At 40.8% G+C, this 20,444-nt stretch overlaps 1 protein-coding gene across 3 annotated transcripts in view; it reads left to right on the top strand.

Moving 5' to 3' along the window:
• Positions 1–20,444, top strand: part of LOC109204140 (collagen alpha-4(VI) chain) — a 38,498-nt gene that overhangs the window by 4,721 nt on the left and 13,333 nt on the right. For all 3 annotated transcript variants that reach the window (XM_019364413.2, XM_025911325.1, XM_019364414.2), the window contains exons 4-12: positions 11,954–12,096; positions 12,579–12,671; positions 13,319–13,372; positions 15,930–16,001; positions 16,332–16,358; positions 16,465–16,509; positions 17,733–17,786; positions 18,021–18,083; positions 18,735–18,800. In XM_019364413.2, coding sequence (XP_019219958.1) covers positions 11,954–12,096; positions 12,579–12,671; positions 13,319–13,372; positions 15,930–16,001; positions 16,332–16,358; positions 16,465–16,509; positions 17,733–17,786; positions 18,021–18,083; positions 18,735–18,800 — 617 coding nt within the window. The remainder of the gene's footprint in view (positions 1–11,953; positions 12,097–12,578; positions 12,672–13,318; positions 13,373–15,929; positions 16,002–16,331; positions 16,359–16,464; positions 16,510–17,732; positions 17,787–18,020; positions 18,084–18,734; positions 18,801–20,444) is intronic.

The following is a 20,444-nucleotide window of genomic DNA, read 5'->3' as shown; positions in this document are numbered from 1 at the left end:
AGCTCGGACGAAGGGGTCCGAGAAAAGAACACCGTGAGTTGAGCAAGGTGTTTTAACTGACTCAGGATTTCAGAGAATCGAGGCAGCTGTGATCTTGAGTTTTAAGGGTAAGTTGATTTTAAAGGAAAATCAATGTTTACCATGTTGAAGTAATTCTGATGATATTACTAGATGTGTTGTGATACAAGTGAAGAATAAGTTGTGTAAAGGTGAACACACGATTGTGTTGAGATGTATGGATCGGCTGCGGTCCACCTGATAAGTTAATACTGGGTAAACTGAGAAAATAAACTGTTTTTAAATCTTCACTGGCTGCAGTGAGATACGTGTGCTGAAGATTACTGGACCCGGCGAGGTCCATATGATGAAGTTCTTGGGCAGATAAATGACAGAAACAGTTTCTGAATTTTGAGGAGAATTCTGAAGCACTGAGGTTGAATTTTCTCTGTGCTTGGTGCGCTGTGTGGACTTATATCAGAGTTATAAGTCCAAAGGTTATGACCTGGAGGTCATTCATGGTGTTTAAAGAAGAACAGGAATTAGAAAAGGATATTTCATGTCATATTTTGTGTAAATTGAGGAAAACTCACCACATGTGTTCACCTCTTTTCATTTAAAGGGACACAGACATTAACACACACACAGTACTTGGGTGTGAGTTACTTCCTCTTTTAATTTTAAACTGCAACACATGTGTTCATTGAACTAGAATTTCAGCAGTGGATGAGACAGGATTTAGGTTAGGGCTAGTCAAAGATAAAGATGACCTTTATTAGTCCCACAGGTGGGAAATTTGGTTTGTTAAAGCAAAAGTGCAAAGTTATGCAGCAGAAATTAGAAAACACTGGAATGCAATAAAATAAAGTAGAATAGAATAAAATAGAATACCAATACTATATACAGCTGAGTAAGAAAATACAAAATACAACTTTGTCAAAGAAAGAATTGCACATGTAGCAGTCTTATTGGACGTATGAGGGTTCTGGTAAAGTACTAGTCCTGGTAAAAGTAAAAACTTAGGTTTAAAGTTTTATGCCCTGGAGGCCAAGAGTCGTGTGTAGAGAAGAACATGACTTAGAAACGGACATTTAAGGTCACATTTTGTCTAAGATGGGGAGAATTGTCCCATATGTGTTTATTTCTCTTCTTTTTTAAGAGGACAGATGCACTGAGTGTTGTCTACTTGCTCTTTCTGATTCTCAGCAAGCATGCTTGATAAAATACTCTTAGGAAAGCGTATTTTGAGTGCTTCTAAGTGTGTGAATGTTGTGAGTACTTGATTTGAATGATTCTGTGTGATTTGTACAAAATAATAAATAAGTAATAATAACTCATAGGCGAGTGCGTGAATAGAGGAGGCCTGAGAGAGTGTGTGTGCGTCAAACAGGAAGTCTGATTATAGCTGGGGAGAGACGTTGCAGCATGAAAAGAGAGCAATTAGAGACTGAATGTCTTAAGAAAAAGTAATAAAATATATTAATTACATGTTTTAGAAAAAGAAAGACTGAGAAAATAAATACATGAACTAACAATTACATTAATGAATAGAAAACACAGGTACACAAATTGTTACAGGTGAAATGTTGGGAATAATCAAGAAGTGAGATAGCTTAATATACTGATGAAATGAAGAAAGCAGCTTACACTCCTTTGATTTCCAGAGTCAGTGTGTCCCCTCCCCTCATAGCACCCGTGCCCACTTGGCCCCCGTATCAGGCGAAGCATGGAAGGCTGGACAGCCCATGACGGGTAAGATCCCACCTCGAAACCCTGGGACAACCTAAGGCAAGGCGCAGTCACGATTGCTTGAACCTAGGTCCCTAAGTGAGCTTGGACTCACTGGAGAAGACGGGACTACAAGGGTAAAGCCGCTGGGGCAGAGGGGGAAACGTCATTAACAATGACGAGTGATGAGCCGAAGAGGGGAGACACTCACTGTCTTACAGGGTGAATTGTTCCCTGAACCTGAAAATCAAGCTTTAACTTCTGGCTGAGGACAAGGAATGTTGTTATTTAAGGAGGGAGATCAAATTTGGGAAAGAGAAAAACTGACTGTTTAAGTGGAACCTTGTGAGGGAGTCTGAAAAACCACGAAAAGAAACATATACACAATCACACACACAAATAGAAAATGCGTTAACCTTAGAATACAAAAGAGCTCATGAAGATCAGATAGCAGGATGAGCATAGGAGTCTGTTTATCATGTTGTCCAACTCGCTTAGTGTGTAGTAAGTTTTCAGAAGAGAAAATTTAGAATTTAGTGATGATGGTGTGCAAGTTGTGTGGTGTTTAACGAGATTTTCTGTGTTTTGAGCAGGTGAAATTATGTTAAGTTGACCTGAGAGAGTCAGGACCTTGAAGAACTTGTGGCAAAATGTTCTGTGTTTAAGATTGTTGAGGTTGTTGTTGTAGTGATGGGTTACTTCTATCGGTTAGATTTGTGTTGTTTTCTTATTTTAATAGAGGGAGTTTTATCAAATATGCACATGTCTAAGGGGGTTCATCATTTTTGTAACAGTGCACTTAGAAAAAACCTGTCAGGTGATTTTGTTTTGTACTTTGATGAGCTAATAATCAGCTCTCTTTTTCTCATTTTTGTTCTAAGCAGGCCTGCAAAAGAGTGGATAACAGCGCTGAAAATTCTCGGTGACCTTCTCCAGATTACAATAGGCAGAGGAGAAGGCTAACTCTCTGTCTAAAAGGATTGCCGCGAGCCAATCCAGTCTAAAAGCAGAAAGAACTATTTTCTTAAAAACAAAGTAAAACAAATAAATGAGTTGATGTTGCTGAGAGTGAAGACTGAATATTTGCGAGATAGTCTCCACTGTCAGCAATACCTGATGGTAATGCGTGTGAGTGAATGTGTGGGAATGGATGGTGACTGGACGGACGAGGCAGACCATAGGTTGGACCGACTGGACACTGACAAAAGACTGGACTAAGGTTGGACACATGACTGATAATTGTTCTGTTTTAACTTTTGTTTTATAACACAGGTTGGATCATAAGTGGAGAAAGTGAGTATAAAAGGTGATGTTCTGGTTAACACACAGGCTTTTGTTTCTAGGACGTTTCAAGGATGCAGGCTGTGGATGGAGCCAAGAAAGGATTTGACATGATGATTAATTTGATTTCATTCCTTAAATACAGGTTTGAAGCTCCGGAGCATTTATACATAATATGATAGGACTAAACTTTTCTTTTAATTCCCTAACCTGAGTGAAGGATTTTGAGTTTGTAACACATGAGATGTGTCACAAAAAGGGGGGTGTTAATATATGCGATTAGCTACATGAAATGTGTTCTTTTAGGGTTACTAAGCAAATTTCTACGTGACCTTTACCTAACAACCTTTGTGATGATAAACTTGTTTACCGACTTGCTCTCTTGTAGAACATACAGACTTAGAAAAGGGGAACTTCAGCTCTGAGTTTGAGAATAACTCTGTTAAGTTGACAGGAAACACGTCGAGACAGCAATATAGGGCAAATGTATTAGAGCTTGTAATTAAATGTGGGACTTGAAAAGAGGAAGCAAATTGGGTACAGGACGTACTTGAGATGATCAGACGAGAGAAGGAGAAGGTCAGGAATAGTTTAAACTAAGATTGAGAAAGTAAATGGGGTAAAAGGGGGTGTAGCTTCAGGGCAGCTCACAGCCCAGCGTAAACGCAAGGTGCTGTCACACAGCTTAAGTTATTTGGGTGATTTATTTTATGACAAAATAATAAGGAAATATTAAAAATATACAACACGTTGAGGAGATCTCTTTTGTTATATTTTAGTGTTTAACATGGAAGATGCCTCTCTGGAGCTTCTCTCCTGATGCTACTCCACCAAAAGAAGTTTATTTATAGAGACTATGTCAGCTCCCAAACAGACAACAACAAACCAAGACTAGCAAAAACAATCTGAATATAAATAATAACAAATAAAGAACAATACAGAATCCAAATCTGAACCAAAGAACAAAATAGTGAAATGTGGATTATTGGGTTTTTCTCTGTATATATGAAGTATTTGTAATGTGTATCGGCTCATTATCTTGTTTTATGTACTTTAATAATGAAGGCTTGTAGAGGCCAGTTTTTACTCACAAACAAGTGCTCAGCCAGACTGAAAAACAGGAAGCTGTAGTGCACAAGGCATATTAATAAATATAGACACAAAAAGAGGAACTCCCCATATAAACAACGTTGAAAATGTGTGAAGTATAAAGTACCGAAATAACACTATATAAGTCACAGTTGATGATTCTAATGTTAGAGAGCTCTTGCAACTGGCGTCTGAGCTGTGCAGAGGTCTCTCTTAAGACAGGTACTTATGTAGGTTAGCATGAGGTTGAGTCCAACAGAAGCAAGGCACCCTAAATGTGCACAGCATGCAGCAGGGGTGGCCAAAATAATATAGGAAACAGCACATGTAGGGAGAGAACACCCACTAAAAGTTCTGACTACACATAGTGTGGTGGCTTATGTGAACTTGCAGGCGTTCACTATGACATCATTAGCACAACAGAGTAAAGTTTTAGATGCTCGAAATCTGACATTTACACATGAAGGAATCAATATGGCAGATTTAATGGGATTAGGAGGACCTAATTATTGTACTAAGAAAGCAGAACTTGAAGGGAAAGTCAGGGAAGATTTAAAAGCAGAACCTGTTGGGATTGGGGATTTAGAGATTTTTTTATAGCTATCATATAATCTGCCTTAGGATGACTGTATTAATAACGTGTTGTACAGTATTATTTTATGTTTGTCATAACAGTGATGTCTCTATTTACAGGTTGAGTTAATTTTATACACAATGCATAACTGTGCTTGTTTAGAGTTGATGTTCCGTCCAAACAGGTTTTAAGCTTCACTGGTGAGAGTGTCCAGGTGATACATGTTGAGGGAAGATGAGAACATAGCAGGTTAATTGCACGCACGCTTACAAACACACATGATTTATATATAGGCCAGGCCAAAGGCCTGGACTTGATGCAGCTTTCAACTTTACAGCTCCTAACTTGCAGGAATGGCGTGGAGTGTAATGAATGAATGCAAAACATGCTTACAGACACAAACATGACAGGGGTTTATTTTACAGGGTAATGGTGGACCACAGGTTGCTTTGTTTCTGCTTAGCAACTACTGAGGTAAATGGTGTTAAAGATAAATATGCAATAAGTGAACAGGAAATGTGTAAGGGTGAGCCGGGTGAAACAAAATGTTGTAGATAATGGAAACTTGTCTAACGGGCATTAACAGTAACCTTTGCATGTTATGTATATGCTTGAGGCCAAAAGAGGCGTAAATCCAGATAGAAAACTTTGAAGTGTGCTTTTTAGCGGAGATTTAGGCTGACATGGGGATGGTGTGTATTTTACTTGGGTTGTGTTTAATAAGACTAAAAGCGTTGCTCACACACATAAAGAGTATTGAGATTAAATAAAGTTAATATAATGGATAGAGCCCAGAACAGGATAATACATAAGTAAAATCAAATGTAATGTTTGATTTCACTTTTATTGGGAAACAATCAGGCTAGAAATGTGAGTAACCTATGTTTAAACTGTGAAAACACTCTCCACATACATTAAAACTGTGCAACTCTGAGTGGGCCATGCAATCAAGCAACTGTTACATATCTGTATTAAACTAGCCAACATAGACTCACCACCACATGATGTTGCCCTGCAGCGGGGGCAGAAAATCATTTGCAAACCAGGGATCTTATGTTGATTATCATATTCTTACTTATGTACACACACACACACAGAAGGGAAAAATTTCAAAACAAAACAAAAAACAACTTCCCTTATCCTGTCAAGCACAGGAGCAAAATAAAAATCTCTTTGGGCTCTGTTAAAATTTCTTTACTAAAAGTGTAAAAGGCCAAACCTAAGAGGTTGGGCAACCCGGAAAGTCCCTCCAGTATCAGGAGTTAATAGTCAGGAAACATTCTTCACTTTAACGCCTTTTTTCTGAAAAACCACTGACTCATAGATGCAGATAGACATACAAGTGCACATACATCCAGATGTGCATTTAGACATTAAAAGTGTAGAGGCATGTACACACAGATTGGCAAACCGGTACAGAGTCTAACTGAAGAGCTTAACAAAGCAGACGTGGCAGTAGGGTTTGTGATTTTGCCTGATATGATATTGGGAACCAACTTTGAATAATGACAGGAACCTTAGATGAACACAGTAGGTTAGTAAGGTGTAGCAGAGAGAGGGTCAGAGCGAAGGTAGTGGACCTGGGAATGGTGTAGTGACGTCTTTGGAAGACGTCAAAAGAGGGAATTGTGGAATTACAGGGATTATTTTACATAACCATCATCTTATCATTGCATTAATTATCATTTCATCAAAGTGTTTATTGAAGCTGCTGGCATTATGTTATAATTTATATTATAGGGGTTATCATAATCAAATATTAACATGTTTATTACAGGTGCAGTTATAACTACTTTAAAATGATTGAGTTAAATATATATGTATCATAACTCATATGCTGAGTATATTGTTACAGTAAAATAGTAGCTGAGCAAAGGCCTGAATGTATTCAGCTTCTTGTGGTATTTGAGTTTGCTTAGTTACAGGTGACGTAAGGATGTCCAGTCCATGGTGACCTCAAAGGCCTTAGGTCATCACCATATTCGGAAGAGTATGCCACAAGGAGGAACCTCTGTGTTTGCATTTAATTCACAGTGGTGTTTCTGAGTAGCTTTTCTGCTTAGCAATTTAATTTAAATCTTTTGATACATCCCTTTTTCATAGTATAATCTTAACGTGCTTCATCTGAATCACCCTTTCTGTGTACTCACTACCTAATTTATAGCCAAAGTATTCACTCACTGTCTCTTTACTGTTTCGCTAGCTTAGCTTAGCTCGTAGCCGACTCGTTAGCACCATGGCTACTTCACCTGTCCCTCCTGCACTTTCCTGCTCATTGTGTCAGATGTTTAGTTACTCCTCGGCCTCCTTTAGCAGTAATGATACCTGTAATAAATGTAGCATATTTGCAGCTCTGGAGGCCAGGATTACTGAATTGGAGACTCGGCTTCGCACCCTTCATTCACCCGTAGCTAGCCAGGCCCCTGTAGCTGGTGCAGCCGAAGATAGCGTAGGCCCCGCTAGCTGTTCCCCGGCAGACCCCAAGCAGCTGGGGAAAGAGGGCGGCTGGGTGACGGTGAGGAGGAAGCATAGTCTTAAACTGAAGCCCCAGGTACACCACCAACCTGTTCATGTGTCTAACCGTTTTTCCCCACTCGGCGACACACCCGCCGGGGGTCAAACTCTGGTAATTGGTGATTCTGTTCTCAGACATGTGAAGCTAGAGACACCGGCAACCATAGTCAATTGTCTTCCAGGGGCCAGAGCAGGCGACATTGAAGGAAATTTAAAACTGCTGGCTAAGGGTAAACGTAAATACAGTAAGATCATAATTCACGTCGGCAGTAATGACACCCGGTTACGCCAATCGGAGGTCACTAAAATCAATATTGAATCGGTGTGTAACTTTGCAAAAACAATGTCGGACTCTGTAGTTTTCTCTGGTCCCCTCCCCAATCAGACCAGGAGTGACATGTTTAGCCGCATGTTCTCCTTAAATTGCTGGCTGTCTGAGTGGTGTCCCAGAAACGATGTGGGCTTCATAGATAATTGGCAAACCTTCTGGAGGAAACCTGGTCTTGTTAGGAGAGACGGCATCCATCCCACTTTGGATGGAGCAGCTCTCATTTCTAGAAATATGGACAAATTCATTAAACCCCCCAAAATATGACTATCCAGAGTTGGGACCAGGAAGCAGAGTTGCAGTCTTACACGCCTCTCTGCAGCTTCTCTCCTCCTGCTACCCCCCCAAAAACCCATCTCCATAGAGACTGTGTCAGCTCCCAAAAAGACAAAAAACAAACTAAAAACCAGCAATAAACAACTTAAACATAAAAAATCACAAAGAAAGAACAATACAGTATCCACATCTGAACCAAAGAGTAAAACAGTGAAATGTGGATTATTAAATATTAGGTCTCTCTCCTCCAAGTCTCTGTTAGTACATGACTTAATAATTGATCAACAAATCGATTTACTCTGCCTTACACAAACCTGGTTGCAGCAGGATGATTATGTTAGTTTAAATGAATCAACACCCCCGAGTCATTCTAACTACCAGAAATCCCGAAGCACAGGCCGAGGGGCGGTGTGGCAGCAATTTTTCACACCAGCCTATTAATTAACGAAAGACCAAGACAGACTTTTAATTCATTTGAAAGCCTGATGCTTAGCCTCGTCCACCCCAGCTGTAAAACTCAGAAACCAGTCTTACTTGTTATCATCTATCGTCCACCTGGGCCTTACACAGAGTTTCTCTCTGATTTCTCAGACTTTTTATCTGATTTAGTGCTCAGCTCAGATAAAATAATTATTGTGGGTGATTTTAACATCCATGTAGATGCTAAAAATGACAGCCTCAACATCGCATTTAATCTGTTACTAGACTCAATTGGCTTCTCTCAAAATGTAAAAGAACCCACCCACCACTTTAATCACACTCTAGATCTTGTTTTAACGTATGGCATAGAAACTGAATATTTAACAGTGTTTCCTGAAAACCCTCTGCTGTCTGATCATTTCCTGATAACATTTACATTTACAATAATTGATTACACAGCAGTGGAGAGTAGACTTTATCAAAGTAGATGTCTTTCTGAAAGTGCTGTAACTAAGTTTAAGAATATAATCCACCCACTGTTATCATCTTCAATGCCCTGTACCAACATAGAACAGAGCAGCTATCTGAACGCTACTCCAACAGAGATCGATTATCTTGTTAATAATTTTACCTCCTCACTACGTACGACTCTGGATACTGTAGCTCCTGTGAAAACTAAGGCCTCAAATCCAAAGTCCCTGACTCCGTGGTATAATTCTCAAACACGTAGCCTAAAGCAGATAACTCGTAAGCTGGAGAGGAAATGGCGTGTCACAAATTTAGAGGATCATCATTTAGCCTGGAGAAATAGTTTGCTGCTTTATAAGAAAGCCCTCCGCAAAGCCAGAACATCTTACTATTCGTCACTGATTGAAGAAAATAAGAACAACCCCAGGTTTCTCTTCAGCACTGTAGCCAGGCTGACAAACAGTCAGAGCTCTACTGAGCCAACCATCCCTTTAACGTTAACTAGTAATGACTTCATGAACTTCTTCACAAATAAAATTTTTATCATTAGAGAAAAAATTACCAATAATCATCCCACAGATGTAATATTATCTACAGCTACTCTTAGTACAATCGATGTTAAGTTAGACTCTTTTTCTCCAATTGATCTTTCTGAGTTAACTTCAATAATTAATTCCTCCAAACCATCAACGTGTCTTTTAGACCCCATTCCTACAAAACTGCTCAAAGAAGTCCTGCCATTAATTAATTCTTCGATCTTAAATATGATCAACCTATCTCTAATAATCGGCTATGTACCACAGGCCTTCAAGGTGGCTGTAGTTAAACCTTTACTTAAAAAGCCATCTCTAGACCCAGCTGTCTTAGCTAATTATAGGCCAATCTCCAACCTTCCTTTCATATCAAAAATCCTTGAAAGAGTAGTTGTCAAACAGCTAACAGATCATCTGCAGAGGAATGGCTTATTTGAAGAGTTTTAGTCAGGTTTCAGAGCTCATCACAGCACAGAAACAGCTTTAGTGAAGGTTACAAATGATCTTCTTATGGCCTCTGACAGTGGACTCATCTCTGTGCTTGTCCTGCTAGACCTCAGTGCTGCGTTCGATACTGTTGACCATAATATCCTATTAGAGCGATTAGAACATGCTGTAGGTATTACAGGTACTGCACTGCAGTGGTTTGTATCATATCTATCTAATAGACTCCAGTTTGTGCATGTAAATGGAGAGTCCTCTTCAGACACTAAGGTCAATTATGGTGTTCCACAGGGTTCAGTGCTAGGACCAATTCTATTTACATTATACATGCTTCCCTTAGGCAACATCATTAGAAGACATAGCATAAATTTTCACTGCTATGCAGATGACACGCAGCTCTATCTATCCATGAAGCCAGGTAACACACACCAATTAGTTAAACTGCAGGAATGTCTTAAAGACATAAAGACCTGGATGGCCGCTAACTTTCTGCTTCTTAATTCAGATAAAACTGAGGTTATTGTACTCGGCCCTGAAAATCTTAGAAATATGGTATCTAAGCAGACTCTTACTCTGGATGGCATTACCTTGGCCTCCAGTAACACTGTGAGAAACCTTGGAGTCATTTTTGACCAGGACATGTCCTTCAATGCACATATTAAACAAATATGTAAGACTGCTTTCTTCCATTTGCGCAACATCTCTAAAATTAGAAATATCCTGTCTCAGAGTGATGCTGAAAAACTAGTTCATGCATTTATTACTTCCAGGCTGGACTACTGTAATTCACTATTATCAGGAAGTCCTAAAAACTCGCTGAGAAGCCTTCAGCTAATCCAAAATGCTGCAGCAAGAGTACTGACAGGGACTAGAAAGAGAGAGCAGATTTCTCCTGTTTTGGCTTCCCTTCATTGGCTTCCTGTTAAATCCAGAATTGAATTCAAAATCCTGCTCCTCACATACAAGGTCTTAAATAATCAGGCCCCATCTTATCTTAATGACCTTGTAGTACCATATCACCCTATTAGAGCACTTCGCTCTCACACTGCAGGCCTACTTGTTGTTCCTAGAGTATTTAAAAGTAGAATGGGAGGCAGAGCCTTCAGTTTTCAGGCCCCTCTTCTGTGGAACCAACTTCCAGTTTGGATTCGGGAGACAGACACTATCTCTACTTTCAAGATTAGGCTTAAAACTTTCCTTTTTGCTAAAGCATATAGTTAGGGCTGGACCAGGTGACCCTGAATCCTCCCTTAGTTATGCTGCAATAGACGTAGGCTGCCGGGGATTCCCATGATGCATTGAGTTTTTCCCTTCCAGTCACCTTTCTCACTCACTATGTGCTAATAGACCTCTCTGCATCGAATCATATCTGTTATTAATCTCTGTCTCTCTTCCACAGCATGTCTTTCATCCTGTTTTCCTTCTTTCACCCCAACCGGTCGCAGCAGATGGCCGCCCCTCCCTGAGCCTGGTTCTGCCGGAGGTTTCTTCCTGTTAAAAGGGAGTTTTTCCTTCCCACTGTCGCCAAAGTGCTTGCTCATAGGGGGTCATATGATTGTTGGGTTTTTCTCTGTATTTATTATTGTGCTATCTACTGTACAATATAAAGCGCCTTGAGGCGACTTTTGTTGTGATTTGGCGCTATATAAATAAAATTGAATTGAATTGAATTAAAATACATGGATGTTCTGTACATGCAAATTATGTGCTTGTAAACGCAAGAAGGGGCGTTACAATACCCTGATGTTATAAAAGCAATCTAGAGTGTATTTTGGGTAGAGATGTACAACTGTTTTGCAGTTTGCACCTCTCCACGCTGCGTGCATTAAAATCAATTGTTTGAACGACCTCTTCTGGACTATCATTGTTTTACTCTCATCCTCAATTTCGAACCCGTAACAAATACTAGTGCAACCCCTCGGCCTCTGAGGAGACACACCTAAGATATCAATTTCAAATCCTACGTCGTCTTGTTCTCAAGTTATAACATCCGCAAGATCTTCAGCAGACTTACTGTGGCTCTGAGGTCACTGAGATTCAAACTAATCAAAGATTTTAATAGAAGCACCTATGGTATCAATTTGAAGCTCGAGTTATAGCGTTCACATCAGTGCCTTTTACAGCTGAGGGGTAAAAAGCACTTGGATCACCATCAGACTGGATCCATCTCATCTATGAGGAGAAGTTACTAAATATTTTTTTAGACCTAATCAGTTTGCTTGATTCAAATCCAGTGGAAATGTACGTACACTGTGTTTGTGAAGCCACACTGTTCCAGTCTGTTGTCCTAACTGTCTGCAGGGGTCAGCGCCCTGCTGGCCGTGGCTCTGAGGGGCACTGACCACGCTCAGCTACAGAAGGTGGAGTTTGGCCGCGGATTCGGGTACACTGATCAGCTCATAATCAGCATGCCGAGCATCGGCAGCACCATATTCCAACAGATTGTAAGTCAGTCCCATTGCTCATGAGCAAAGTGCGTTTATACCTTTTCTAAATGACAAATAAAGTAAGTTTTAATCTTTAGTCTGAGTAAAAAGGAGCCAAGTTCATGTTATTCATATAATGTAAAAAATGTGAGTGAATTTTATTCAGAATAACCAGTAAAGGAGTCATGAGGTGAGATAAGAGGACCCAAGTGCAAAACATGCGGGTAGGTTGAAAGAAAAGTCACGTAAGCAACAAAGAAATCAAAGGGACACAATCCTCCCGTCAGCCATTCAGGAGGCTGACGGGAGGATTGTGATGTTTTTAGTTTTTCCTGCTGACATAATCGTTCCTCTTAAACGAGTTTATAGCAAGTAATATTTTGAGGTGTCCTGATTCTCGGAAGATAAAAAGTTCAGTAACCGACGTTTGCCTCTTAAAGATCTTCACAAAGAAGCTTGCATTGTTCATGTATGTCCTTCGTCCCCTCGTCTGACTGCAGAGCACTGTGACAGCTCGGGAATGCTGCGGAGTGATGTGCAAATGTTGGGGAGACAAAGGCCCCCGTGGTCTTCCAGGCCCCCCAGGGGTAAAGGTGAGTGTAAAACCCCAACTTTACACCAGGAATGTTTTTCACTATAGAACACAGGGAACATATCACACATTTCAAATGCAAAAATTCATCATTGCATGAAACTGAGCAGCAGGTTGTAGGTCTGGACTGCAGGCATGCTGGTGCAACTGATGCATTCTGCTCTTTAGCATCATCCCACTCAAACATGAAGGCTGTATCTGAAAAACACGTCTGCACAGAGAACATGCTGCTCTGATACCTGTGTATAGCTTTCAGCACTGACGGAGCCTGTCCAGATGTGCCAGCTGCCAGCTCCACAGGGCGGATGCTCCCTCTCCCACAGACCCATCCACACATGGACTGTGTGGATGGGTCTGACCTGAGATCAGTTTCCACTTTGCCTCAGTCCATTTTAAAAGAGCTCCTCTCTGCATGATGGAGCTTTAACCTGTTCATGTGGACGGCAGCCGGAGCTGCTCTGGTGTCCGTGACACAGTCACTTTTAATGGCGTGCTACCTGATTGCCTAAACTCCACCTCTAAAATATTATTTTAATATATCACGTTACTGATCAGCTGACACTTAATCTAATTAGTTGTGAAATGTTTCCTGAAGGTTTTTCCAGCCCTTTGTTTTCTTTCTGATGGTTCTGTTTGCTTTATAAACAGGGTGAGGAGGGAGAGCGGGGTCATCCAGGTTTCCCGGGAGAAGAAGGAGTCAGTGTAAGCGCTTCTTTGCTCGCTTCATCCCACTACGAGCTCTTTCAGCTGTAAATGAGACAATCGCACAATGTACATTTTCAGATTTTCACTGTAAAAATTTCCAGATTGTTTTATTTTATTCAGTTATTTGTACATAATGTTCTCTGTTTTTGCACAGTCGAGCAGCGTGTCAGGACATGTTTCACTGCGTGTTGTACTCGTATAACTATGCATGTGACAAATCCAATCCAATCCAACTTTATTTATATAGCACTTTTAAAAACAACAAAGTTGACCAAAGTGCTTTCCAATAATAAAACAGAGATAGCAGTTAAAAACCATACATTAAGCATACAATGAAATCAATAAACAAAATAAATATATAATTGAAAAAGAAGATAAAAATAAATCAGTGTAAATATTAAATATCAAAACATGAGTAAAATAAACAATAAGATATACAATGAATAAGATTAACAAAGTAAAAAGATTAAGAATGGCCAACAGCTGACTAAAAACTTACTACAAACTGAATCTGATAATACTCCTAAAAAGCCTTTGAAAAAAAGTGTGTTTTTAAAAGTGATTTAAACATTTCAAGTGTTGGGGCCAGCCTAATATGGAGGGGCAGTTTGTTCCATAGTTTGGGGGCCACAACAGCGAAAGCTCGGTCCCCTCGGTGTTTCAGTCTCGACATGGGGACAGCAAGGAGTGACTGGTCAGATGATCTGAGAGACCTTTGTGGAGTGTATCGGTGTAGAAGGTCTGACAGGTAAGAAGGAGCCAGGCCATTTAAGACTTTAAAAGCAAGCAGTAAAATTTTAAAATGAATTCTAAAATGGAAACCAGTGTAAGGAGGCAAGAACAGGGTAATGTGCTGACGTTTGTGTGTCCCTGTCAACAGGCGAGCAGCAGCATTCTGGACCATCTGCAACGTGATAGTGAAGCCTGATCAATACCAATATAAAGTCCATTACAATAATCAAGGCGAGTGGTCACAAATGCGTGCAGAACTCTCTCCAAGTCACAAAAAGAAATAAAAGGTTTAACTTTAGAGAGCTGCCTCAGCTGAAAAAAGCTTTTCCTCACCACTGTATTTACCTGTTTGTCCATTTTAAGAGCTGTGTCAAATTTTACTCCAAGGTTGGTGACAATTGGTTTGACACACGATGTAAGAGGACCCAAGTCAGATGGAGGGACACCAGGTCCATTCGGCCCAAATATAATGACTTCAGTCTTCTTTTCATTAAAGTTTAAAAAATTCAGAGCCAGCCATGCTCTGATATCCTTAAGACTGTCTAAAATAGGCCTGAGGGGGTTAAGGTCATTGTGTTTCAGTGGTAGATAAATTTGACAATCATCTGCATAAAAATGAAATGAAACTTTATGTTTTTTAATAATATGGCCAAGGGGAAGTAAATAAATACTAAAAAGAAGGGGCCCAAGGATGGATCCTTGAGGTACACCACATGGGAGGAGGGCGGAAGATGAATGAAATTTACCAAATGAGACAGAAAAACTTCTATCAGAGAGGTATGACCTAAACCACTCCAAGGCAGTGCCTCTAATTCCAACATGATGTTCTAGACGATAAATCAAAATATTGTGATCTACTGTATCAAAAGCTGCTGTGAGATCCAAAAGCACAAGTAAGACAGACTTCCCAGAGTCAGCAGTTAGTAAGATATCATTAAAGACTCTCAAAAGTGCAGACTCTGTGCTGTGAAGGGCTTTAAAACCAGATTGAAATACCTCAAAAATGTTTTGACTCTCTGAAAAAGTCTGCAGCTGTGAGCTCACTTCTTTTTCTAAAATTTTAGAAACAAAAGGAAGCTTTGAAATAGGTCTGAAATTACTCAACAAAGAGGCATCCAAGCCAGGGCGTCTCAGCAGAGGCTGGACCACTGCCTGTTTAAAAATTACAGGTACATGGCCTAAAGTCAGGCTGCTGTTTATAAGCCTTTGAATATAAGGTCCAATAGTGCCCCAGACTTCTTTAAAAAAGCGAGGGGGAAGGACATCAGTGGGAGAGCCAGACTTGATTTGGGTGACAATTTTACCCAGTTTAGATAGAGACACAGGTTCAAAATGGCTAAAAACTGCTAAAGGCGTAAAAATAACAGAAGGGTTATAAGAAGGGAGTGAAATATGTGCTCTAATAGATAAAATCTTCTCCACAAAGAAATTTAAAAAAGCTTCACAAGTTTCAGCAGAAGCTTCTGTACAGTTGGATTGGGGATAAAGGATCTTGAATCTGGTTGAAAAAACGTCAAACCTGAATTCATTTCCATTAAAAAATTTTGCTTTGAATTATTTATTTTGAATTTTCTAGTTTGTAGTTTGTGTTGTGTTTTGAAGGTTCTTCTTGTTAAAATTGAGTTCTTTTTTCCCACAATTGCCAACTGCTTGCTCCTGTTTATGGGTGCTACCTAAAAGCAGTTGACATTTACATTTTATTTAAATGCAAATGTATTTTTGAGATATTATTCATATAACATGAAAACTGACAGATGGACCTACAGGACGAAGCAGACAGAGAGCTCGAACCAGAGTGGCTCACTTTGCTTTTGTGTTGCAGGGCGAGCGAGGTCCTCCTGGACTTCCTGGACTTCAGGGGATCCGGGGCTGTCCTGGGAGCAGAGGACAGAAGGTACGCGATGTGTCATACCTCTGAGAGGAGCACTGCTGAAGTCTGATCATTAATCGATCACGTACCGATGCAGAGGAAATGACGCTGCAGTCGAACAGACGAGTTCATGGAGATGCTTTTCATGTCAGACTGTGTGACGACTGATTTTTAGTATTAACTTTTGTTCTTAACATGAAAAACAAGTTTGTTTATAGTATGTTATAAATATATCACACAAATATTAAATATACCAGACGTTTCATCGAATCCAATAATAGATTCCTGTGAAGCCAGGCTGAAAAAGTCAAACATGAGCGCTTTAACCATTAAATCTGCTGTTTGTATCTGCAGGGCTACCGAGGCATCTCAGGCAACAAGGTGAGTGACTGAGGTCTGCTGACAGTGCTGCATTTACTGGAGAAGCGACGGTTTATCATAGATTCAGCAGTGAGACGTAACAGCTGATTCTGCTCCAACGCTGCAGGGCGACGACGGCGAGGATGGACTGAACGGCATCGATGGAGAGCAGGTATGAACATCTGTGACTGAGGCCTTATGATCAGTGACGCGTTGCTAACGGCGTTACTTTTTCACTAACTAGTAATCTAACTAATAATCTCCAAAAGTTGAATCTGTTCATCTGGACGTAGCGTTTTGTAGGAGAAACGTTTCGTCACTCATCCAAGTGACTTCTTCAGTCTCAGCTGACTGCAGGTTTCCCCAAACCTTATAAACAGCACATTTGCATAATGACTGAAACCAGCCCACTGAAGGAACAATGGGCTGTGAGGTCAGTTCCTTAATCATAATTATGCAAATTCTCATGACCATTGATCAACAACCACTGACCAAAACCCACTGATCAAAGAACACTGATCAATGGCCATGAGTACCATTCACAGAGTTGGGGAATGGCTGCAATCACAGCATTGTAAGATGGTGACAGATGTACCCTTAGGCCCCCTCCTCGATTCAGAGATGGTCTTTCCCTTTTCACGTAAATGGCCTCCTTGACTCCGCCCTCAAACCAGCGTTCTTCCCTGTCCAGGATGTGTACATCCTCATCATTGAAAGAGTGTCCACTGGGCTGTAGGTGTAAATAAACTGCAGAGTCCTGGCCTGACGAGGTAGCTCTTCTGTGTTGTAGCCAGAGGGGGTTTGGTTTCCCTGATGTATAAATCCTGGCACAGCGTGCATTCCGTTACTCTGTTTGTGTCGGGGACCTACAGGCCAGTGGACACACTGGTTTGAGTGGGGAGTTAAGGAGGCCCTGGAGTGGCTAACATTAGCTGAGGCTAATATTGTAATGATTTTTCTCCTCTTTGTGACTGAAACAGAATGTAGCCTGATAAACATCTGGGCTGTCCAGAGGACAATGTCCCACTGGTCGCTGACTGAGGCCTTTTTCCTTAGTGATGTGTTAACACACACCTGAACACTGCTTTGACAGACATGCTGACACCTGCTGATGATCAGTGAATTTATCATCACCTGGCTCCGTGTGGACTCGCACGCTTCCTGCTGTTCGATATAGTCATTTGAATGCAACTGTGGATTAAATTATACATATAATTTTAAATTAGATAAATGAATTATTACATATGAAAATTATTCTTTATATTAACATTTACACATGCTGTATTATCCTGGTGATTTACAAATCATGGTAGGAGAGTATGATGGTTTATGACTGTGGAAGAAGAAGTGAGACAAAGAGCAGGAGATGACGCGTGCTTCTGGTTTTGTTTGCAGGGAGAGACGGGACACAGTGGACTGAAAGCAGACCGAGGACCGCCGGGAAACCCAGTAAACAAAAACCACTCAAAGTTTCTTTGCTTCGTGCTACATCAGCTCTGATCGTTGTTACCTAATGAAATGATTGATCCATTTTACTGTTATTGTTTCTGCGACACCCTTTGTGTTGTTTCTGTTTTGGTTTTTTTAAACGTGTTTTGACTTCAGCTTGTAAAAATGAAGCTGTGAGCTGTTGACCTCTGACCTCTGGGTAGGTTGATTGACAGGCTGAAATATAATCTTTAGGGTACCCCGGGGACAAAAGGCGAGCTGGGGCTGAAAGGACAGAAGGGACTGAGAGGAGACCCGGTGAGTTTCAGTGCTTTCACTTCAGAAAAGTCGGCAGTCACATGGACTTTTTTCTCTTAATTATGTAATATGTGGGAGGAGGAGGGGGACGAGGAAGAGGAGGAGGCAGGTCAAGTTCAGGTCAATCAGACTGCTAAAGCAAAATAAACCTTTCATATTTCAGTTTTTTTGTTTTTACAAAGAAAACCTGTTTCAAATGCCAGAATATGAAAAATGTCCTGAAATAATGACACTCTTTAGTTTCTGCTCATATTTTTATGATACAAAACTTATGGTGAAGATATTTGATCATGTAGTTTGTCGGTGTCAGTCTGATCTTTCTAACAAATACAAATAAGCTGGAATTTATCGAGAGCGTTTCCAGTCTGATGTGATCACACACTACATTCACTCATAAAACACTTTATTTACAACAATAATCCACAAACGTCGTGCTGCCATAAAAACCCACCCATCACTTCTTTTGGCAGAACTCTGCATGTCGATGTTTTCTGAGGATGTTTTTGTGTGTTTAAACATTTAAATGTCACTAATGTCAGTTAAAAATGTAATATTGGCTCTTTCTTCTGTCGGAAAGCCCGACAGCTGATCGCAGCTGGGAAACAGCAGGAAGCTCCACTTCAAGAACCGAACACTGTTTTTGTCTGACAGGGCACCCCGGGTGTCGACAACAACAGACCAGGACCCAAAGGAGACCCCGGCAGCCCAGGGAGACCAGTAAGACACATCCACATCTTTATGTAAAAGCTGAACATTAGCCGCCATGATGTCGGCCGTTAGTTTATCGTAAATTATCTACAGAGACTAAAGCTGATTTTTCTTTTATCAGGCTGTAAACGTTTTTAATATAAATACTAAATGGACTGGTTCTAATATAGCACTTTTTAATCTGTCTGAATGCTCAAAGCACTTCGTACAACATGCCTCATTCACCCATTCACACAAGCACTTTTTCACTCTCTAACATTCACACTCTGACGGATGTGTCAGAGAGCAGCTCGGGTTAGTATCTTGCCCAAACATCGAATTAGAAGATGACCTGATCTACAGTCAACACGAGTGTCTATGGAGACTGACTCACTGCTGCCTCTTCTGGGCATCAGAGGAACTGCGAGTTTTTGACACTAAAGTATTCGTTGGGTTTCAGGGGATGCAGAGCCTGTTGTTCACTGAGGATAGGTTTCCAGTCTGTCCCAGAGAGAGACAGACAGTCATTCACAGTCATACTCACACCTTCAGAATCACAAGTTAACGAGAATGCCTTTGGACTGTGGAAGTGAGCTGGAGGACACAGGGAGAACATGTGACACCCTGTCACTTCCTTTTCAGAAGAGAGGTCACCATTGGATCAGACAGTTTCAGAAGTCCGTGTTCTTAGCTGACAGGAGTGCGTGGTGTGGTCTTCTGCTGCAGTACCCATCTGCTTCAAGTTCAATGTGTTGTGGATTCAGAGATACTCGAAGCAGTCTGGACGTTCTCCTCTGACCTCTGACATCAACAAGGCCTTTTCTCTCAGAGATCTGCTGTTAACGCTGCATGTTGTCTTTTCAGAGCTTCCTCTGTAAATGATTGTGTGGAAAGTCCCAACAGATCAGCAGAATAGTCAGACCAACCTGTCCTGTACCAAAGACCACACCACATATATACCTGCATGCATTCATTTGGTGCCACGTGATTGGCTGATCAGATATGTGGCCAGTGATTGAACATGAAAGTGAAGCCAATACAGAAGTATCTTGAACCTGGTCAGCAGGGGGCGACTCCTGTGGTCTGATTAGATAGAAGGCTATGAGAAAAGGAGCGTGCTACTCATCCCATCTCTGAACACTCTTTGATGGAATTATGGTTCCAGTTGCTAATTTAAAGTGTTTCTGAATAAAATGTGATTAATTTTACTTTTAAATCAATAAGCCCACCTGATGTACATCACAAATGAGTGAAGACAGACAGATAGACGCATGGATGGATGGATGGATGATGGAAGAACAGATGGGTGGATGGACGGACGGATAGATGGATGACAGATTGTCAAGAGATTTATTCTAAATGACACTTCTTCAGCTGAGAGTCTAAGAGTGAAGAGACACACACTGCAGATCTTTACTTGCAAGGGCGGTCACAGAACGCTCACAACAGAGTGGGGGCCCTGTGATGCGCGCTCTATTCTTGCACTTGTCTTTATTTATATGCAAAAATAATACAACAGTGAATACGTCTATTCATAGGCAGAGGAAAGTTAGTGCGCAGGGAGTGAAGATAAGAGTGGTTCAGGTGTATGCATGTGTGTTGTGGGATACAGAAGGACGCGGCCCCTCTTCTTGTTAGGGAGCGCAGATAAAAGTGTCCAGCTCTCCTCTTCCT

This window comes from Oreochromis niloticus, linkage group LG11 (genome assembly GCF_001858045.2).
Source record: "Oreochromis niloticus isolate F11D_XX linkage group LG11, O_niloticus_UMD_NMBU, whole genome shotgun sequence".
In the NCBI taxonomy this organism is placed as follows: Eukaryota; Metazoa; Chordata; class Actinopteri; order Cichliformes; family Cichlidae; genus Oreochromis; species Oreochromis niloticus.
Note: the sequence above shows the minus strand (reverse complement) of the source record. Positions and strands in the feature narration are given on the sequence as shown.